We start from the raw sequence: 21,279 nt of genomic DNA, 5'->3' as shown, positions 1-21,279 counted from the left end.
ATAGCTCTTTCTCAAACCAAGCCACTTCAACAATAGACTGGTTTTCAAATAACCTATAAGGAAAATGTTGCTGTACTTTACAAACTGAAAGTAATAGAATTGAATTTGAACACATGTGGAGTACCTATACACCTTATTATTCACTTATCTTTAACATTCCATTATTTTTTGACTAGGAACAAAATTCTCTATCATTTGTCAAAAATAACAGAAAACAAGACATTCCATTTTTAGAACTATCAAGTTCTTCCAATTTGTTTTCAACTGTTGTTCAACTTCCCATGAAATAAAAATTCGCCTGACTCTGAAAACTTTTCATGTTATTACTGACAGCAAACTAAAAAAAGGGAATTGTACAGTAAGTGAATTGGTGGAGTGAGGGGTTTAGAAGAATTTGTTTTATACTTCCCAAAAGTCGGGACAATTTGAGTTTGAAGACTACAAAAAAATAGGCAATTCTCTTACTCATGGTAATTTTATGTTCTATGAAGTCACCGTGGCCACTGAGTTGGCAAATACTGAACTATTGCTCCTTGGGAAATAAAGGGTTAGGTTCATATTTTCATCAACTGATCAATACCTAATCTTGTTTTATGTGTTAAAGTGTGTTAAAGACACCTTATTTTATAGTTGATTCATTAACATTGCACTCATGGCCTGTGGCACTGTAATCCATGCCTGAATGAAGCTTATCTAATATACCTATCTCCTATACAAGGCACATTACAGCCTTCTCACACTTAGGACAACTCAGCACTTCAGCACTATACTTGGGGGCATTCTAAGTAGTGAAGTCACCAACAAAAAGCACAAGAATGTGGCACTCAGAAAAGGACACATTCACTATGAGACCTGAAACAAGAAGACTGAGCGCCCCCTTGTTCAACCCCAGCTGGAAACGGAGACTCATTCGCTGCTCTGCTCATGCCCACTCATGACTGCAAAAGTGCTGCAAGTACCGATTTTGGGGTTACAAATAAATTTTAACAAATAGCCAAATTTGCAAATACAGAATTCATGAATAATGAGGATCAACTAACTCATTTGAAATTAACAAAGATGATTAAAAACAGCTCTCCATCTAGTGGCAACTTCTAAAATCGCAAAGCCACTTAAGCAAAATTGGCAGAACTTTCACAATACAGAACAAAAAAAAAAAACCCCAAAATCATACACATTAATGGTCTTGGTTTTAGGTGGAGTTAGGATGAAGTCACAGTTCTGAACTTATGTCAAGAAACAAATAGGTATACACAACAATGCTGGTTTCTATGTAAAAATCCCATAGCATAAGAAGAAAAGAATAAGATTCCCCTTTTTAAATTCACATAGCTATAGTCTTTACTGGTAGCTATTATGATAGATACTTCGGAGATAAATTAAATGGTTATCTAGCCATCGCTCCTTGATGCTGTTTTAGCCCATCTAAAAATACACTGCCAGGGTCTAACAAAAGTACAAAAAGGGTCCAGCCATTAATTGGTGGTTGGAGATAAAGCAATATTAAGAAAACTGACAAGATGCTACTTCAATTATAAAATGTCAACATTCAAGCCATTAAAAAACAAAAACTGAGTCCACATGGGCCACAGTTTAAGGAGAATTAAACTATAACCAGGGCAGTCAACCTAGGAAAATTTTCTTTAGTTATATTCTTTTGTGACTCTAAAGGTTTCAACTCCAGCTGGGGGAAGGGATTACTGAACCTGGACAAGGTGTACATGTTACTAAGCAGCACAAATTAAAGAATGTTCTTCTAGCATACATTGTCTCCAACTTCACTGGATATAAAGAAATTAATACCAATATACTAATGAGTACAATTTAATCATCTTACTCCTCAGAAACCTAAGGAATAAGCATCAAAAATAAGGCTTTATATATGCAAAATGTAAAAGCATCCCTAAGTAGCTAAATATATATATATATATATATATATATATATATATTAAATTTAAACCAAAGTGTATGCTAATCCAGAAATGATGTTTCCCCATTAACTTTGGGAAAGTTGCACGGACAAAGAACCAGTCTGTCTTCAATAAAAACGAAAACTTTGGCTTTTGAATCTTTTCCTTCCATGAATCAGTAGATAAATCTGCTACATCTCAGTTACCCTTTAAGCAAGGTTCTGAGATCCACTCTTTGACAAAATGAATTGGAAAGCACTGAAAATAAACATATTACTCTTTCAAAACACCAATCCCATAATTCACTTTCCCTTTTCATTCTTGCCCACCAGAGTAGACTTTTGAGGAGAGAGAGAGGAAGAAGAGAAGGAAAGGAGAAAGGGAAGAAAAACTGATTCATTTAAGAATTTAAATTATTTAATCTCTTTTTATTACTTGACCTACTATTAAGACAATCTATAACAAAAAGAAGAGTATATTAGCACACACAGTATAATCAGACTGGTAACCGGGAAACAATACAAAATGGTCCTTTGGCCATCTGTACTTTCTAGAGCAGTAGATCTCATAAATTATCTTACCAAGCCCAGAAATAATGACTTCTAAAGCCCTGAATATCAACTAAGACAAATTATGCCAACTGTGATTTCTCACATATACTTAGATTACACAAAGATAAAGCTTTAAATGTGATAATTTTTAAATTTAGACTTAAAATGTCTTAGATTAAAAACTACAAAAGGGAGTAAACAGCAAGCCAAATGATTTAAGAGGAAAACTCGTTTAGAAAGCATCATGTGTATCAAAATAAGCATGAACATGATTATACACATATATGAAACTGTGCAATTTTATGGCATTCTAAATAACTCATTTAAGTACATTTTTTGGCATTTAAACAAATATCAAATCAAGCTTTATCAAATAAGACAATTTTTACTTTTAATTTTTTAAATATAAAAAAGTAAGCTAAACACAAAGATACGTACTGGTCAGAAAACCCTCGTTTAATATAGATTATTTTGGGAATTAAGAAATTTGTAACAAGGTGGCTTTCTATTCCACACTAAAATGTAAATAAAGCCTCTTCCCCAGACTTATACTCCAAATTTAGTAACAACCTAAAAGCTTTTCAAAGCTATGAGAAAAATCTACCAATTTAATTTCCTGGGAAAGTGTAGGAGAGGGGATTAATAATCAGAGCCAGTTGCACACAGATGGAAAAATGCTTGCAGTCACTCCCAAATATAACCCCACATTATACATAAATGACAATAAAAATAAAAGTGCCTACATTATGGAACTGTGAAATTTTGTTTAAAAAATAATAAAAATAAACTGTTGGGTACCGTTGGAATAATGTAACACATAAGGCTGAAAAATACTGAAATACAGTTAAGACTCAAAACACAAGTTTACTTTAACAAAAAAAAAAAAGTTTGCCAGAGAAATAAATGCTAGACAGGAAAGCAGGACTTTCAGCAGGATGGCCTTTTAGACCAATTTGAAACAACAGAGACACATCCTACCCCACTCCCCAACCCACCAGAAATTCCAGCTGAAATAAAAAGGAGGGAAAAAAGACCAAACCAAAGCAAAAAATTTCTTCCCAAATCTCATGCCCCAATGAATTTAGTAAGGGAAAATTCCCAACACTGAACTTTATCCACCTGGTATTTCTCCTTTAGCAATATCACTTTACTTTTCTATTATGACATTTGTTTCATCTATACCTATTCTCAATAAATTCAATCTCATGGAATCAGATCTTAAATGAGCCTGAGAGACTATACTTGAGTCAACTGAAAGAGATGCATTAACCAAAAGCTTTAACTTAACAACCAAGAGTATGGACCTCAAATTCTTGTTCTCAATTCAGCATCTGATGATCAATATTTGGCACTAGTTGGATAAAGGTGAAATCAGAATTTGTGAGCTGAGGCAGATGTAGTTAAATCATAACCAAATATATGTAGTCTGATTTGTTTTCAAACTTAAAAGGCAGGTAGGTACAGACAGCCACACCTAAAAATATTTCAGAATTGGAGAGGCAACATTAATAACAAGATATAACAAAATCTAAACAAAACCAGGCAAACAAAAACTGGTTAAAAAGGAAAAATAAAAACTGATCATATTCATCTGAAAATGAGCAAAAATGGGCATTTTTCCACCCTTAAACTAGTTTCTTTACAGGCAGATATCTTCCTACTACACTAAGATTTTTCTATATCCATTTTTCCTAATCCTTACAGCTTAATGAGAAGTCATTTATTCTAGAAAGAAATACAGCTTATACAGCCACAGTCTACAATATGCTTATAGCTGGAAAATTATATCACTTAAAAAAAAAATCTTGCACTGTTACATCATTACTCCATGGTAATTCATTTGGTGCTGGGATCTGCCCTCACTGAAAAGCATGGCACTCACTGCCCAGGTTGAATACTAACACTGCACAAAGAGAAGCAGTAACAGCAAAGTCTCCACAGAACTCTTTCTATTTATTTAACTGCGTATGAGCGTTCAGATTATACTCCAAATTAAAAACGGTGCAATAAAAGCAACTTTTAATATAAACAGACAAAAAGCTGCGATGCCAGTGGCCACTTGGCGCTGCAAATAGGGAAAATAAAGCAGTCTGCATGACTGAAGCATGGACTGGGGAGAGGAGAAAAGGGAGGCACAAGAGGCAGATTTCAGACAGACAGTGACACGAAACTGTTGTACTGCTGGATGTTTCGTTTGAGGATGTCTGAGCATGGGCCAAGAACACGTTCAAACCTAGGTCGGTCCAGCTTAACACACTTCAAGGGGCCACGTGCAACCACCGTGGCAGCACGAGGACGATTCATCAGTAGTGCAATTTCACCTGGAGAAGGGAAAAGGTGAAGAGTAAGAGCAGGCCAGCTTCTATGGAAAACACTTCCTTAAAGAGATGCACTTCTGAGAAATAAAAATGCTTATTTCTGTAATAACAGTACAGGCCACACGACATCTGCACTTTAAAAAAACTGAGACATTCAGTAACTTAACTGTTAACTGAGTAACACTCAAAATCTCAGACTATTTCTCTGAGAGCCATAAAGACTGCTGTTAAAAAAATAAAATTCAGGTGAAGAAAAGATGAAATTATAAAGACTCTAGTATTTTGCTGAGAGATGACTTAAACTATTGTTGTACTGTGAGGAAATCCACACATACCAAAATAATCAGAAGGCCCCAATCTTCCCACTTCAACAAACTCTTCATTTTCTGACCGACGTTGTAGCACAGCAGCCGACCCCTGTAATAAAATTACCAAAAAGCTAAACTCTCTCAAACGCAGGGTGGCATTTTAAATATCCTATGCAATTTTAGCCACTTTGCAAAAAAAGGAGGAAAAAAGGATTCAGTGCTTATTTCAACTCATCTGTGTTCATATAATAAGAGGTGACTGCAGTCAGTCACTACATGAGCTTTGATTTCTACTTACCCGGCATGCCCTACTAGCAAGCTGCTTCTTTTCAAGCTAAGGTACTTAAAGGTTTCAGACTTGAGTTAGAGAATTATAAACGAAGGGCCAAATCCAAGATCACTGCCAGTTTTGTAAATAAAATTTTATTGGAACACCACACCCATTCATTTAGGTACTGTCTATGGCTGCTTTGTGCTATGACAACCAAACTGAGTTGATGCAACAGAAACTTTATGGTCCACGAAGCCTAACTTACCATCTGTCCCTGAACAGAAAAAGTCTTCCCATCCGCTAGCTTAAATAAAACCATTTAGTGACTATGGAGCCACATTCATAGAAATCTGCTATTTGGATCTGCCTGGCAAGCAAGAGTACCTGCTATACTTTTGACAGATCGGGAAGATATAAAATACCATAACTTCTAAAATTTAAATAATTACCTTTGATCCTTGTTTGCCAAATAGCCCAAACACTTGCATTTTAACAAGGATGATGCAGAATCATCATAGTTTGTTATGTGAAATGACTGAGTTTTGTTTGGCTTGTATGGTGAAGAGTAATATGGGTAGGTCAGGATTTGGCTAGTTATATCTAGAGCCCTTCTGGAATTGATTCAAACTCATCTAAAATGTAGTGGCCTGGCAGAGAACCAAATAATAGCAGTTCAAAGTAAAAGATAATTTTTAAATAAAACTGTCAGGTATTCTTAAAAACTAAAGCTGTAAGTCTGAATTAGCCCCCTTTCTTCCTCTTATGTTGGACAACTTCTAAAAGTATCAAATGCAGAGTTCTTTACCTCTAAAATAATGAAGAACTCATCCCCTGGTTCTCCCTGCACCACAATCTTCTGCCCATCTTCAAACTGGACTGGCTCCAATGCATCAGCTACCGTGAGACGTTCCCACTTGTCCAGAGACTCTGAAAGACAAGAACCAAAACAATTTCTTTACATTATTTGATGCTGCTAAATATTTTTTAAAAATAAAGGATAAAGAGATTCAACCAAATAGCCATGCCTGTTCAACACTCTAGTAGCGGCTCAGATTAAACATGGTACCTGTCTACAATTACCTCTAGTCTCAGCATGTTTCTCAGATTACCTGCAGATGGCCCTTAGAGCCTTACTTCACCAAAAAGCATGGCGCAGTGGTGCACGGTTAATTTATATTAACTACACCCAACAGCAAAGGAATAAGAAAATATGCTCATTAAGTACTACTAAGATTGCCATCAGTGCAAATCAAACCTACAATTACAGTACCCAAAAGTAATAGTTTCACCATCCATATTATTCCAAAGGTTCAAAGAAATAACTTATCTATTTAAATCCTCGGTTGAATTTATTTATGAAACAAGAGGAGCTGGAAAATAACTTTTGTTCCCACAAGTCAAACTAATATCCAAGGCACTAAGCAAATGTAACCATTTCAAAGGAAGGGCAAATAGCGGGGGAAAAGTCACAGCACTGCAACAAAACAATGGCAAAAGACAGTTACCTTACAGAAATCACCATTTCTCTTTCCCAGAACAGGTTTCTAACATTGTCTTCAAGTCCACATAACAAAATACGCAGAAGTATCTCCAATTAACCTGCTTTCCTCTAAATTTCAACAAACTTCTGGCATTTTTTCAGAGAATACCAGCAAATGACACTTAATCTTTCCACAGAGGAAAGACTCTTAGAAATACTCACTCTCCTGAACCAATAAACCCAGTGATGGAAGCAGAGACAAAAGTCATGGAGGGAATAACTGTGAACGTCCAGTTGGAAGGACACTTTCAGTCTCTTCAGGAGGAATGAGTAGCACCTGTACTTTCAGAAAGCTTTTCCCAAGTCCCACCATTTCTAATTAAGGGGTTTGTCATATACTAACAAATTCGAAAAACTTTAAAATTACTTTTAATTTAGTCAAACTTTCAACATAGTCAAATGAAACTTCCATGAGTTTTCATTACTATTAGCAAACAAAAAAATAAATAAGATAATTAGAGTGGTTTTTATGAAATACAATAGGTTCTGCTAAGTATCGTTAACACTTCAATTTAACAATTCTCCACGCAATTTTCCAAAACTCACCTAAAATAGACACTTTACTAAGGAACTCCTCATACATCTTCCGTTTTCTCAGTGTGCTTCCCTGTAAGTAAAAAAAAACAAAAACAAAACAACAACAGTTATATCCCAAAAAACTGTAATTATCATACAATGCTGTGGAATAATAAATATTAAATTTCAAATAAATTTTAAGAACAGAAAAGTCAAAGTTTGCTGCTGTTGCTTTTTGATTTGTGATAATTTTTATTCATGTTCAAGATGATGAACCCCTCTTCGGCTCTATAAAAAAGCTCTTAGTAACTTGTTCCTCAAAGGAACACCAAAGAAGGTTCATAGCACACCAATTAGTGAAAAGTGAAATAAGCAAATGATCAACTCTCAAGGAAACCACCAAGTAACATACATGAGTGACTACAGCTGACTATATTCCCAACCCAAGATCCTTCACCACAATCCCATCTCCCACAGAAGTAAAGAAAAAAACTGCTGCTACGTACAAACCAAAAAAAGGGGCGGGGGAAGCACCCACAGCCCCAAACTTAACCAAGCTGTCTTATCTGAAAAGTTTGTTAAATATATCTGGGGGAAAGAGAGAAGAAAACAAACCAACCTCTATAAAAACTTTCTTCACATGGTAAATTGCCTTAACCCTCTCCCCAAATATATATACCTACATACATACGTACAAAATATATACAAGTATATGTACTTTGAAATGTTTCCATATTTATTTGGGATATAAATATATCCCACATACAGAAACATTTCAAAGTACAGAAACATTTCAGAGTATGTATACATATATCCCAAATACAAAAAAATTCCAAAGTACATCTGCATATTTTCAAATGGTCAGATGGGCACTGCACAAATTTAAGAAAACCATTCAAAATGACCAATGCCATTTGCTGCGACTTAACATTCAAAGCTACTCTATAAACTTGACACCAAGTTCTCAAAAGTCTGACTATATCAGCAGAATGTCCCAACGGTTTTATTATTTTGTTTATTCCTTGAATGAGAGGGGACATGACATTTGCTCACTGATAACCCACTTTCACAGTTTAGGGAAGCTGATTACTTCTGAACGGCCCTAAATAACTTAACGTACTTAAAGGCAGCACCTATCGGGGTATCTGCTGTGATGGGGAAGATTAGGTAAGTTAAGTTGTGCCTATCGGCAAATGGATAGATTTCCAGACATGAACTGACCATTACATATACACCACATTTTGTTTCCCACATTATTTCTTGTCAGACTTTTGTTCTAAAATATTACTGTCTCAAATGGCATAATGAATGCTAAGTCGGCTTAATGGAAAATATTCCATCACTAAAAGTAAAAACTACTCTCATTTTAATTTGGTAATATTCAAACATTAGTTTCATAGACCAGAACTGTAAATCATACTCCAAAACCATGACCTCTTACCATAAGGATTCTTCTATAGCTGTCTCGGTCGATGCCCCACAATTTCACATTCGTCTTTGCTTTGACAGTGGCTGCTCTAGGTGTTCCATAAATCAAAGCAAGTTCTCCAAAGCTCCCTCCTTCCCCAACACTGGTTGCCCATTCACTATTGACATAGACCTAAAATGCAAATGACAAAGAAGTTTTTTCCAACAAACATATGTTAAAAATCTTCAAACCTATTTTTTTTTTTTTTTTGTGGCTGGCTGGTATGGGGATCCAAACCCTTGACACTGGTTTTATAACACTGCACTCTAATCAACTGAGCTAACTCTTCAAACCTTTTTAAAAGGTCAGAATCCTTAACTTCATTTTTAAAAATATGTTGGTTTCAGTACACAGCAGAGCAAAATACTTGACTTCTGAAAATAAGTTAAATATGTTAAGCATGTCAAGGATTTACCTGATTTAAAGATCAGGGGAAAAGGTTAACTAAGAATTAATACTAATCATATGCACTGATAGTTTGGATATGTTGTCTCCCCAGAGCTCATGTTGAAATCTGATCACCAAAGTGGCAGTATTGGTTGCTATTTAGATCATAGGGGGCAGATCTCTCATGAATTGATTAATACTCTAGTGGGGACGTGTAGTGAATGAGTTCTTGTTCTATTAGTTCCCCCAAAAGCTGTTTTTGGCACCTTCCCTTTCTCTCTCTTTTGCTTCCTCTCTCACCATGTGATCTACTTGTACCCACAGGCTTCCCTGCTTTCTGCCATGAGTAGAAGCAACCTGAGGCTCATGCCAGATGTAGCTGTCCCAGAATCATGAGCCAAATAAGCCTCATTTCTTTATAAATTACCCAGTTCCATGTATTTTGTTATAAGCCACATAAATGAACTAATACATACATTTAAAGAATACTAAATATTTTACTTGCATAAGATCACTGAATTTTTCTAATAATCCTTTAGTATTAATGCTATTATTATCCTCATTTCATTTGTAAACAAGATTTACAGAATTAAGAAAGCTGTATTAAGTCTCATAGCTAACGACCGGGTCTAGACTCCCCCTTACATTTGTCTTACTTCACTGCATGCATACACTTCTTACCTACTACGCCAGCAAGAGTTCTGAACTGCACGTCTGGCTAGAAAAATTACCTTTAAAAAGTCTGTGTCATAAAAATACTTAGCAAAAGGTGTTGACAGAATTTGACATACAAGTACAAGGGCTGTAACAGACCTTCAGAAACACTATTCCTGTTACTTAGAAGCAATAAAAATCAGTACATTGACTTTTAATATTATCAACATATTTTTGCTATTAAATCTTACATCCATCTCTCCTTGATCAATTACATAGAAGTTATCCCCTTCATCACCTAAAAGAGAATAGAGTAAAAAAGTTAGAAGCATGTTCCAAATAAAAGAAACAAACTGAAAACTACCAAATATAAAACAATAAACTCATTTTATAGTGGTGCTATGACAGTGTGTTATATGTTAACATAACCTTTCAAAAAAAATCCAGCAATATATTTTAAAAGTCACAGAATTGATCAATATTTTTAGTCATCTCATGGTGAAAAATACATCTGAAAAAATAACTTAAAAAAGCCATATATCTGCACAAAGTTATTAATTGCTATGGCACCTATAACACTAGAAACAACTCAAATAGTTAATAGCAAAATATCAAACTGCCATAAAATGGGAAAAATATGATTTATGAAGACCCATGAAAATGTTAAGAATAAATAAGAAAAAAAGGGGAAGCTATCCAAAAGATTAGATCAATGTTAGCATGTGGGCAAAAAGGTAAAAATCTGAAGAAGGCATAGAACCTTATAAATAGATGGGCTATGAGATGAAGAATGTAGATATTTCGCTGCAAATTTCATTTTAAAAGTGGTTAATAATTAATATAAGAGACATATGAGACGTATGGTTCTAAAATTCCATACAATATTCAAAACAGAAATGTAGGCATTTCCCTTAACAGTTACTATAAAACAAAATTGTATCAGAAATATTAGTCCCTTAAGGATAGTGTTCTCTTTAGCACAGAGAATTTTAATTAAAAAAAAGAAAAAGAGGGCCAGCCTCGTGGCTCACTCAGGAGAGTGCAGTGCTGGTAGCGCCTGAGGCCGCGGGTTCGGATCCTATATAGGGATGGCCGGTGCACTCACTGGCTGAGCGTGGTGCAGAAAACACCGTGCCCATGCGATCCCCTTACCGGTCAAAAAAAAGAAAAAGAAAAATCCAATAGTGTAACAGAAGGGAAATGGAAGAATCAAAGAAGAAAATTTCAATAAAACAAAACCAAAAGAATCCTCCAGCCTCGCTTCCTCTCCCATAACAATACCACATGCCACTGAAACAGTGGCCCTTACCTTGCTGAATAACGGTCTCTCCAGCGATAAAGGAAACTGGGAACATAGCATCAAAAATATCACTGCAAGAGAGAGAAGGTCTTATGTTACATTTCTCATGTCTCTTCCATGGATTTCAAACATTAATCTCAGAATTAAAGCTCCCAGATTTTTAGCCAAAATTGTCACCTAGTGAACAATGATTAATAGCCTTAAAACTTGCATCAATGATGAGAATAGCTTGGGAACCACAGCCTTATTGGAAACATAGTATAAGAAAAAACCTGTACGTACCTTCTCTCATTATCATCAAGATGTGAAAACAGCACATTCTTTTCAATGGCTTTGGCTAAAGCAGCCATTGTCTTATAATCTTTTGGTATAACCTAGAAAAGAACTGAAGGTCAAATGGCAATTCCATAAACCAGAAACATTTCATGCCTGCAACCTGCATTTCAATTAAACATCAAGCCACGTTATGGTATTTACACAAGGCTGCTTTGAGTTTAATATTTCACAACTCACTTGTACTATCTTTGATCCACATGGTACTCAACAAATATTGACTGACTAATCCCCTTGCCTACAGCCAGGCCTGTATTTAAAGGCTGATACTTGGTTCCCAGTTAGGTAAAGAAACTAAAATCACCTTGACCAAGGTCATTATTCTGAGGCAAAACTAAGTATTTTGTAACAATTTCATTTTTTTAAACTGTGATCACGTACTATCGGTTTCATAAGCCATTTCATAAGTGCCAGGACAATTCTGTTCCCCCTTAAGGCTAATAGCATAACTCAAAATGGCAGGCTGGCTCTAAGAGTACATTAGGACAAATAAAGCCTACAGGATAAAGGTTAAAAGCCACAACATGATTTACAGGATATCAAAAACTGACACCATGATCTGAGAGAAAAAGAAGTACTACCTACTTCTACTGCAAAACAGCAGCACAAAAATGACAAACCACCAAAATGCAATTATTCACTGGTTATTATCACCATTAGTTATTTCATCTGATAACATGCTATTACAAAAATCTGTTCTCAAGTACCCAAGAACTCTACAGAAAAACTACAAAAACTATACAGAAAAACTACACTGTTTTGTATTTTATTATTCAAAATACTGCTATGTATTCATCAAAGGAGACTATATGACTACCAAGTGGATCCCAAAAACATTTTCCCAATGTTTAGATATCAAAACTACCTTTCTAACATATGATGCAGCATCTTCCTCTGTGTAGACTTCGGCACTGATAGCACCTCGTCGCCTCCGACCCTTAACCACTGGGTTAGGTGGAGGAGGAGAGATTTCATCTTCCCTCGAGTCTGTACGGGTGCCTGCTTTCTGCAGATTCTGAATCTGTTTCGCCTCCTCCTGAAAGAAATGATAGGTTTGTAAAATGAAACCCTTCAGCCTGTAAAGCTCTCTTCCAAAGTGGTCCATCTCAGTCACTTCAAATCTCTTCATCTTATTACCAATGTGAGTTAAGAAGAAAAGGCCAATTCCAAATGAGAAAAAAAATGGAGTAAAGCTTGAAAAGAAATACTCTGAAGAGATTGTCTCAGATGTTAATAGATGCTATTCTTTATTAACACGCAAAAGCCATCAATACAAGGACACATAACATGTGAATAAAAAATTAGATTTCCATTATAATACTGTATAGATAATAATGATCTGTGATTCACACAACAGGAACAGACTGAAAGACAAGTCCTGGGAATTAGCTTTTTGGAGGCTACTTCAGACAGCACGAGATTTTTCCCCCCATAACCCCCCCCAAAAATGCTATCCAGAAATAATAATTCAACCACGGCAACATGATCCAAGAATGTATAGATTAGTGAGTTATTTCATTAATTCAATAAGCATTTTCTGGATCTGTCATGCCAAATCCTATGCTAGGCAATGAGAACATAAGAACAAACAGGAGAGGGTCCTGAGCCTGTGGAATTTACATTCTAGCCTGGGTCCCAGATATAAACAAACCATAAAATGATGTGATGGTAACCAAGAATTTAAGTAAGATCAAATCTAACAGTACTCCCAGCAGAGCCAGAAGCATTCTTTATCAGAGTTTATTCTTAAAGTGAAAACAAAAAAAAGAGAGTTTACCTGCTTTTAAAAACTACTTCTTATTGAGCCAATTCATATAAAAACTGAGATGAACTATTAAACATTCTTTTTTTCAAGTCTAGAACCTTAAAAAGAAATTCTTCTTAGTCCTACAGTAAAGAATGAGTTATTATGCCTGATGTAGAAAGGAAAAAATAAGAATGTGTTATCTTCTATTTTCTCATTCATTAGACCCATTCTCCATTATTTTTTCAAACCATCTTTGAAATTCTTTTATTTTTTTTTTTTTTGACAGATGGCTGGATCCAAACCCTTGACCTTGGTGTTACAGCACCACACTCTAACCATCTGAGCTAACCAGCTAGCTCCATATTTCAAATTCTAAATGAACTTAGTGTTTAATGATTATTTTAGAAAAAAATTTGATAAAGAAATTAAAGAGATGCCCACTTTTTTTCCTGCATGGTCCTCAGCCCTGCTTTCAGCATCAAAATAAATAAGAACTATATATGAGGGTACTTCAAAAAGTTCATGGAAAGATATGTCCATGAACTTTCAAGTCTGTTTTTCCACAAACTTTGTGAAGTGCTCTCATATATGCAGCATGAAAAGTTTAGAAGGATAATCATCAAGGTTTAACAGTGTTCATTTCTATTCGTTCATTTCTATTCATGCCTGATTTTTACTTCTTTTCTAGAGTAAAGAATTATCATTATTTTTCTCATTTCTCTGGATTTTCTGATTTTCAATTAAGAAAAAACATGAGAAAAACAAACAAAAATGACTTTTAACATTTTTGTATATACTTAATTTCAAATATATTTACTTCTTGAATCAGTAATCCAATAATTCTACTTCCAGGAATTTATTCTAAAATATGCATATGTGTGAAATGACATATATACAAAACTATTTGTTGTAATATTGTTTTTAAGAGTGAAATATTGCAAACAACAAAACAGTCATTGGTAGAGATGATTAAATAAATTATAGTACATCCATACGATGGAAAGCCGTGCAGTGTTGGAAAAAGAACAGGAAGCTCTTTTATATATGAATGTGTGTGTAAATGCCCATATATTACATTATCTCTAGAACAATGGCTGCATTCAAGAAAGGCAACGGGCTGGGAAGGAGACCAATTATTGTTACATCTTTCTGTACCTGCGGAATTTTGAATCACGTGTGAACCTATTTTTAAAAATACATTTTTTAAAAAATTCATTTCATTTACATTCTGGTAATTCCAATAACTTGTAAGGTTTTCCCATTTAGTATTAACCCAGAATCATAAAACTCAAGTCTCCTCCAACTTTAAACTAAAGACTATAAATGAAAACATAAATTCTACCCCCAAATTTGTCATTGGCATTTCATAAAAACTTCACAAGTAACATCTCATTTGGGACTATATTTTACTCAACTGAATTTAAGATAATTTTGAAGTAACAAAGCATTTTGATTTTCACATTGTCTCATGGATTCTACTGAGTCTTTTTAAAACAGCAATCTGAATATAATCCAATCCTGATGACTCAAAGCCATTACTGACATCATCAATTTCTAATATGTACAGTGATACATTTTTATATCCTTTCTCTTGCTATTGTCATTCTGCTGTCAATTTCCTCCCTCTTCATCTCTTTCACTTATTTAAATAAAAACAAAACAAAGCAAAAAACTCCTTGTCTACTTACTGGTTAATTATGTTCTCGACTCTTTGGTTCAAATTCTGCCACCACCACTTTACTTAATACAGTTTCACAATTATTTGTTCCCTTAATGCCCTAGCCATTCTTCCCTGCAGGTGAAGTAAAATTCCCACCCCACTGACTTAAGGCTTGGCCATATGACTTGCTTTGGCCATGGAATGCAAGTTGACATGTCATACTACACCTGCTTCTGTAGCTTGGCTCTGCCTACCTTGAGCACAGCATGCCCTATAGTGGCTGCTCCTCCCACGCAGCCCCAGAACAAGACATGTGGAGTCAAGAAGACAAGACAGGCTAAGCCCAGAGAACTGAATATGACCAAGAATACAATCTGCTGTAGTAAGCCACTAAAATTAAGGGATTATACGTTGTTACAGTAAAAGCTAACTACTAGACTCTGTGACCACAGCCAAGTTACTTAATTTCTCTTGGCTTTACCTGCTGCCTCTGTAAAATGGTGATAATCACCTACCTCACACATTTGAAATAATGAATACGTAAGTACGGGAAGTGCTTCACATAGTACCTGGCACACAGGATGCACTCAAAGGTTGTAGCTATTATGTATAATTCCTCTTATCTATCAGACAGGTTAGGCTCTAATACATATATGCATAAAAGAGGACTCAAATTCCAGAAGATGGCCTGAATTAAAATGCAGAAGCTTTCAATGGACCAGCTGTGAATGTGATGCATTTCTTATGGAGTAGTTGAAGATACCAGAAACATAACCTGTGAGTAATGAGGAAGGAGGTGATAAGACTGTGACTGTGTATTTTCAGACACACAAATTAACACCTAATATACAGAACAATAACCTGTTAAAAAGCTGAAAATCTAGTTACATGAAAACCCAGGTATCTACATTCAACCCTGGCTAAATGAATATCTACAAGTGAACAAAGACCCTTGAGTTACAGGTAAAAGTCTGTTGAGCTGTGACTTTAAGAGGTAAAGAAACACATTAAATCTAAAAATCCCATCCACAAATAAACTACTTTAACAATTATTTCTTGCTTTCCACCTTGATTAGTCCTTAAACATTGCTGTGGTAAGTACATGCTCTGAAACTAGCACCACATTCAACACTCCCTATAAAAAGACACCCACTTAATGTCTCACCAGCTTAATCCCCTTATATTTAAGGTTTCTATTGATGTCCAAAGAAGAGGGATCACCTTACAGTGACCCATTTCAGAACCAGATCTCCAGGAACGCACATGATTTCAAAACAGGGAATATCCATGCCTGCTCTATAGTACTTCCTTTATTTGGAAATTGCTTTAATAAGAGAAAGCCAGAATTTCTACTACAGTTCCCAGACAGCAAGGCTACATTCATAGGGACTGGTTTGATTTTGTTTTTAATTACTCTAATCATGGTACTAAATACCAATCTTAACAGTTTTTCAAGAACACAGTAGAAAAATACCTGATCACTGAACTATGTACTACACAAACATTTTTTAAAGTTTAGCATAGATTGTTTTACTGATAATTTTTTTCTGATTAAGACACTGTCCAAACCAACAGGAAATAACGTGAACATTTCTATTATGCTATTAGATAATTAATGATCATATATACACCAAAACAATATCCCCCAATTGGTTCATAATCATTATGAACCCCTCAAAATTTCAATACGCACAAGAAAACCTGTAAATTTATCCTGCTGATTTACAGAAGCGTATCAAACTACTCAAAACACTTGGTGATCCAGATTTTTTTCACTCATCACTTCTTCAGGGAAGTGAACTGAATGAAGCATTGTCCTTGATGCAAAATTATCATTTTGCTTAGAAAAGCATACACCATATATGTAGGTCAGACTGACAAGGAGATGAACAAAGAATAAAAACTGGATTAATTTTTTTTCAAAGGGAAGCAAGTCCTGAGTAAAATTCTGAGCACCATCCATCTTGATATCTTCACCCTATAGTCAATTCACCTGAGATATACTCTACAGTAAAATGGACTTCAGTAATTCAGAATTACTGATATATCAGTCACAAACTAGATTCAAATGTTTCATTACACTAGTTTTTAAAGGTAGGATAGGTTTATTAAGCTTACTTGCTTTGGTGAAGAAGGAAAAAGCATTAACTGCTTTCAAGTACTGCAGAATTTTCTCATTTCATACAACTGCTGTACTACCAGTTTTATGTTAGTTTTACATACTAATTAAAACAGTTACAAGGAACTATGTTTGGAAACCCTTTGTTAGCCAAATTAACTTAGCATACAGATTCATTTTCTGATAAATTCTACTGATTAAAAATTTTAAAATTACTACGGATGCTCTGTTTTAGACTCATTTATTCAGAAATCCTTTTCTTCCAAAAGATACAACTTAGCAACCGCATTAAATAAACAACTGTCAGGGTCATCCATCCTCTCCCCTCGTTTATATTTACCTTCTCCAACCTCTCAAAGTATTCCCTGAGGAATGCCATGGGTCTCTCAGGCCGAGCAGTGCACAACTGCACGATAGAATCCTTGAGCAGTGCCTGAATGTTATGCTTCTGGACATAGAGCTCACATTCCCGGAGGCTGCGCTCCTCCTCACTGGCGGCAGTGCTGCCAGACGCCATGGTTCTCTGTGTGAGAAAACATACGTTTGTGTAAACTTTTATAAAGCACAACTGACAATTTGGCCTTTAACTTACTAAATTCATTAGGCAACTGATTCATAGGGACTTTTTTTCTCACTAAGTAGATCATGTTTTCAAACAGTGGGGACTAGGTAATAAAATATGTACGGAACTAGCATTCTTCCAAACAAGAATTTCATTCAGTTCCTGCTGCAGGATCTGGGAGGCAACACTGAGAGGCAATAACCTCAGCTCCTGGGAGGAAGTATGAGCCAATATCCCCTGCAGAGGCCGGCGGCTGAGGAGTCAGGCCCTTACGGGAATTTCATTCAGTCCTCCCTTGCAAAAGAAATCATGATGACGTGGGAAGTGTGTAAATGGTAAACAGGACAGAAAATCACAAAGGCACACAAGTCAGCTCTAAGTGAAAGCAAGTATGCACAAAAAAGAACGTCTGACATTCCCTATATGTAACTCCTATCACATGGAACTGTCCTTCTGGCACATAGCAAACCACTGAAGCAAAGGATCTGATTAGCCAACCACTACTGTAATCAAAATTTTTAAAAGCACAAAAGGAACCCCAGATGAGTTTTAAAAGCAGCTTTTTATTCCAGAATCCTTTACCAGATTCCAGCCCTAAATAACAACACACTTACCAGTGGTAAAAGAAGGAAAATTGTTAGTAGGGGGACAAAATACTTACCAAGTAAACTAAAATATTTGGAAAGAAAAACTGTCAAAACATATTCTTCATCTGGACAGGAAAACGTTAAAATACATAAATTTCAAACTCCCATGAAGATTCAACAGATAAATTGCACATAATGGATTTTATAGGGTTCAAACTATATTGACTATGTTAATGTGAAGTAAAATAAATAGAGATATAGGGGTATAATAAGGAGCAGCCAACCTCACCCTGAAATTAAGAGCTTAGTAATCTAACAACGGGTCACACACAGTTTTCCTTCCAACTCCTAATTACTAACCAATTAAGATTAGAAGATAAGAGTGTGCTCCCCTCCACTCTGCAAATGAATTCAATACTAATCAGACTTTTCCAATTATAATGCACACAAAACCACCAAGACCAAACTAAATCTAAAACGAGACAGAAAGAAATACCACATTAAAATGCTATCCTAAAGTGCTACACTGTTACTCATTTTGTTTAGACAACTTTCATGGTAAAGGTCAATAACAAGTAAACTAATTAACAGACCATGAAAAAGTTTGTGACTCCATGACAACATGACAAGCACATAAATTGAAAGCCATGGAAAAAGAACCATGTTGCTACCTCAGACACGTTATTAAAAAATAATAATAATAATAATAAATCTCATTTACTTTAGGATAGATTTATACCAGCCACTTTTCCAGGCCAGGCAATCAAATGAACTGAAACTCCACTTCAGTAGAATCTTCTGCATTTTAAATAACAATTGAAGGCAAATAAGAACAGTAAGTCAGATCTTTCAGGCTTCAAAACATTTAGTTGTATTTCGGGCATATCAATACATGTATTCAACCGATCTGTGGCTGATAGAGATGAGACAGTTGGGCCTAAGAGGTGAAGCTGATTTTTTTTTTTTTTTTGTCTGTTTTAAACAAATTAATGTACAACAAAGACTAAAAAGGCAACACTGGTAAAAAGGTAGTATAACAACAAAAATGCCCCAAGATTAACGTAGTTACCATGTGAACCCCCAATAACGAAATTTCAGGGTCTTAACATTTTTAATCCAATATACCTGGGTTCTCTATCTGTACTTATTTGTAAGAGCCCAACAAGTTAGCTCCCCCTCACAAAAAAAAATTACTTAACTCCTGTACTTTCATAAAACTTTCATTGCATTGCCTCTATTCATAAGAAAACACTCCTATTCTTTTATTTATTGAGTCGTAGTAAAGATGTGTTTCAAAAGGATTACACTCAAGGAAATATTTGAAACACCTTGAGAAACTGTTCCTGACTCAGACCGCAGCCCCTTAACCCCTGCCTAATGAAACACACTTCCTTGGGGTCATCCTGAGGAAGTGTCGCTTTCCTCTCTCTCAAGTAAAAAACTGGCTGGCACCACACATGCCCTGAGCTGGAGGGGTTAACAGATACCGCGCGTTTTCGAGAACAGACAGGATCGTGCCCTTCACTGAGGCCACGGTCATAACCACAAAATGAAGGAGGAAAGCTGACCCCGCATCCTACTCTAGTCGGAAGGCCACGATGGTGACGAGGCGGCCACAGGGGAAAAAATCGGGAAAAGCAGGGAGGTGGGAGGGGACAAAAGGCAATTTCGGGGCCAGCCTAAGATCACAGCGGGAGGAGACAGAAGCCACTGCTGAAAATCACAAGGACGAGACAATGCAGAGGAAAAGAGCTGCCCGGTGTCAAGACCAGCCAGAACCGGCGGGTGCAGCGATGGCGGATTCCAGGAAAACCGAGCTGTGTCCTTCAGGAAATGGGGGAGGGTAGCGAGGAGGACGCGGCGCGCGGGGGCGAAGGCGGCCGGGGCGAGCCGCGGAGGGCCGGGGACCGAGTGCCGCGAGCCGGGAGCGCAGGCGGGGGGAGGGGAGCGGAGGCGGGGCGGCCGGGGAGCCCCGCACCGGAGCAGACGCCCCGACGGGCTCGGGGCCGCAGCCTCGGAGCAAGGGGGCGCGGCCCGGGGCCCGGGGCTTGCGGAAAGGTGCCCTCCGGGAAGCGCGGAGGCAGGGGGTGCGGCCGTCCCCCTGCAGGTCGCTCCCCGTGACGCCATCTTGGATCGGTCCAGAGCCCCCCGATGGGCGGCTGCGCCTCGCAGCTCACCGCGCCGGGGCCCCTGGCCGACCCCACTCACCTGGGGACGGGCGGCGGTGAGCACGGGGCTGCGGGTGCGAGGCTGCGGCGTGTCTAGCTCGCTCAGCGCTGTGCTCCCAGCCCAGCTGCGCTCTGCGATAGCTGCTCGGCGGCGGCTCCACCGGAAACGACCCGGCTGCAGCCAATCAGCGCCCGGCTGCTGACGTCAATGCGCCTCGCTCTGGCCAGAGTCGTCGCTTTGGCAACCTTAAAGGCGCCGCGGCTCCCGTTCTGCCCCCGCCCCTCTCCATGCTGGAACCGTCCTCCTCCTGCCTTTACTAACGTCTTACTTCATCCTTATCCGCAGCCCTTTCCTCACTCCCGCCTCTTCCCCTCTCCCCACTCCCTCTAGCCCGGTTCTCGCCTCCTCCTGTCCACCTGCCCTCCTTACCTGTCCCTCTCGGCTGTTTCGGGTCCCCTCTCTTCTGCTCTCGGCTCCTCTCTCCTCCACCCTCCACCCCCGCCCCTCGCCCGCCGACCCACGTGGGGCGTCTCGGCCGACAGGTGGGCGACTCCGCCCCGCGGCCCCCGCCGGGGGAGGACGCCGGGCCGGGGCGGGGCGATTCCTGCCGTGTCCAGACCCCGAGGAGACGGCGGCCTCGGCGGATCGGCAGCCGCTGCGCCGCGGAGCCAGCGCGGGCGGATGCCGGGATGCGCACGGCGGGCCGCGCCGCAAGGGGCTCCCGGCTCGGGCCCGCCGTCCGGTCCAGGAAACCCGAGCCCTGCCGGGTCTCCATCTGGCCGGCCGGGCTGCTCTCCCCTCCGCGGGATGCTGTCGTCACTCGAGGCCCCAACGTCCCTCTGGGCACAAGGCACAGGAAAGGACTTTGTCAGGGTCCAC

At 38.0% G+C, this 21,279-nt stretch overlaps 1 protein-coding gene across 2 annotated transcripts; it reads right to left on the bottom strand.

Moving 5' to 3' along the window:
• Nucleotides 1–2,317: 2,317 nt before the first annotated feature.
• Nucleotides 2,318–20,908, bottom strand: PRKAR1A (protein kinase cAMP-dependent type I regulatory subunit alpha). Of its 2 annotated transcripts, none has more exons than XM_063081072.1 (11): nucleotides 20,830–20,908; nucleotides 17,423–17,605; nucleotides 12,422–12,592; nucleotides 11,506–11,597; nucleotides 11,233–11,294; nucleotides 10,175–10,221; nucleotides 8,856–9,014; nucleotides 7,445–7,505; nucleotides 6,164–6,285; nucleotides 5,115–5,196; nucleotides 2,318–4,782 (listed from the first exon to the last, which is right to left on the bottom strand). In XM_063081072.1, the coding sequence occupies exons 2-11, from the start codon at nucleotides 17,597–17,599 to the stop codon at nucleotides 4,610–4,612; spliced, it is 1,146 nt and encodes a 381-aa protein (XP_062937142.1). In that variant the 5' UTR covers nucleotides 17,600–17,605; nucleotides 20,830–20,908; the 3' UTR covers nucleotides 2,318–4,609. The 2 variants fall into 2 exon arrangements, with proteins under 2 accessions (XP_062937142.1, XP_062937141.1); XM_063081071.1 differs by lacking the exon at nucleotides 20,830–20,908 and adding an exon at nucleotides 20,440–20,564.
• Between the last annotated feature and the right edge of the window lie 371 nt (nucleotides 20,909–21,279).

This window comes from Cynocephalus volans, chromosome 16 (assembly GCF_027409185.1).
Source record: "Cynocephalus volans isolate mCynVol1 chromosome 16, mCynVol1.pri, whole genome shotgun sequence".
Taxonomy (NCBI): domain Eukaryota; kingdom Metazoa; phylum Chordata; class Mammalia; order Dermoptera; family Cynocephalidae; genus Cynocephalus; species Cynocephalus volans.
This window is presented reverse-complemented; position numbering and strand designations above follow the sequence as displayed.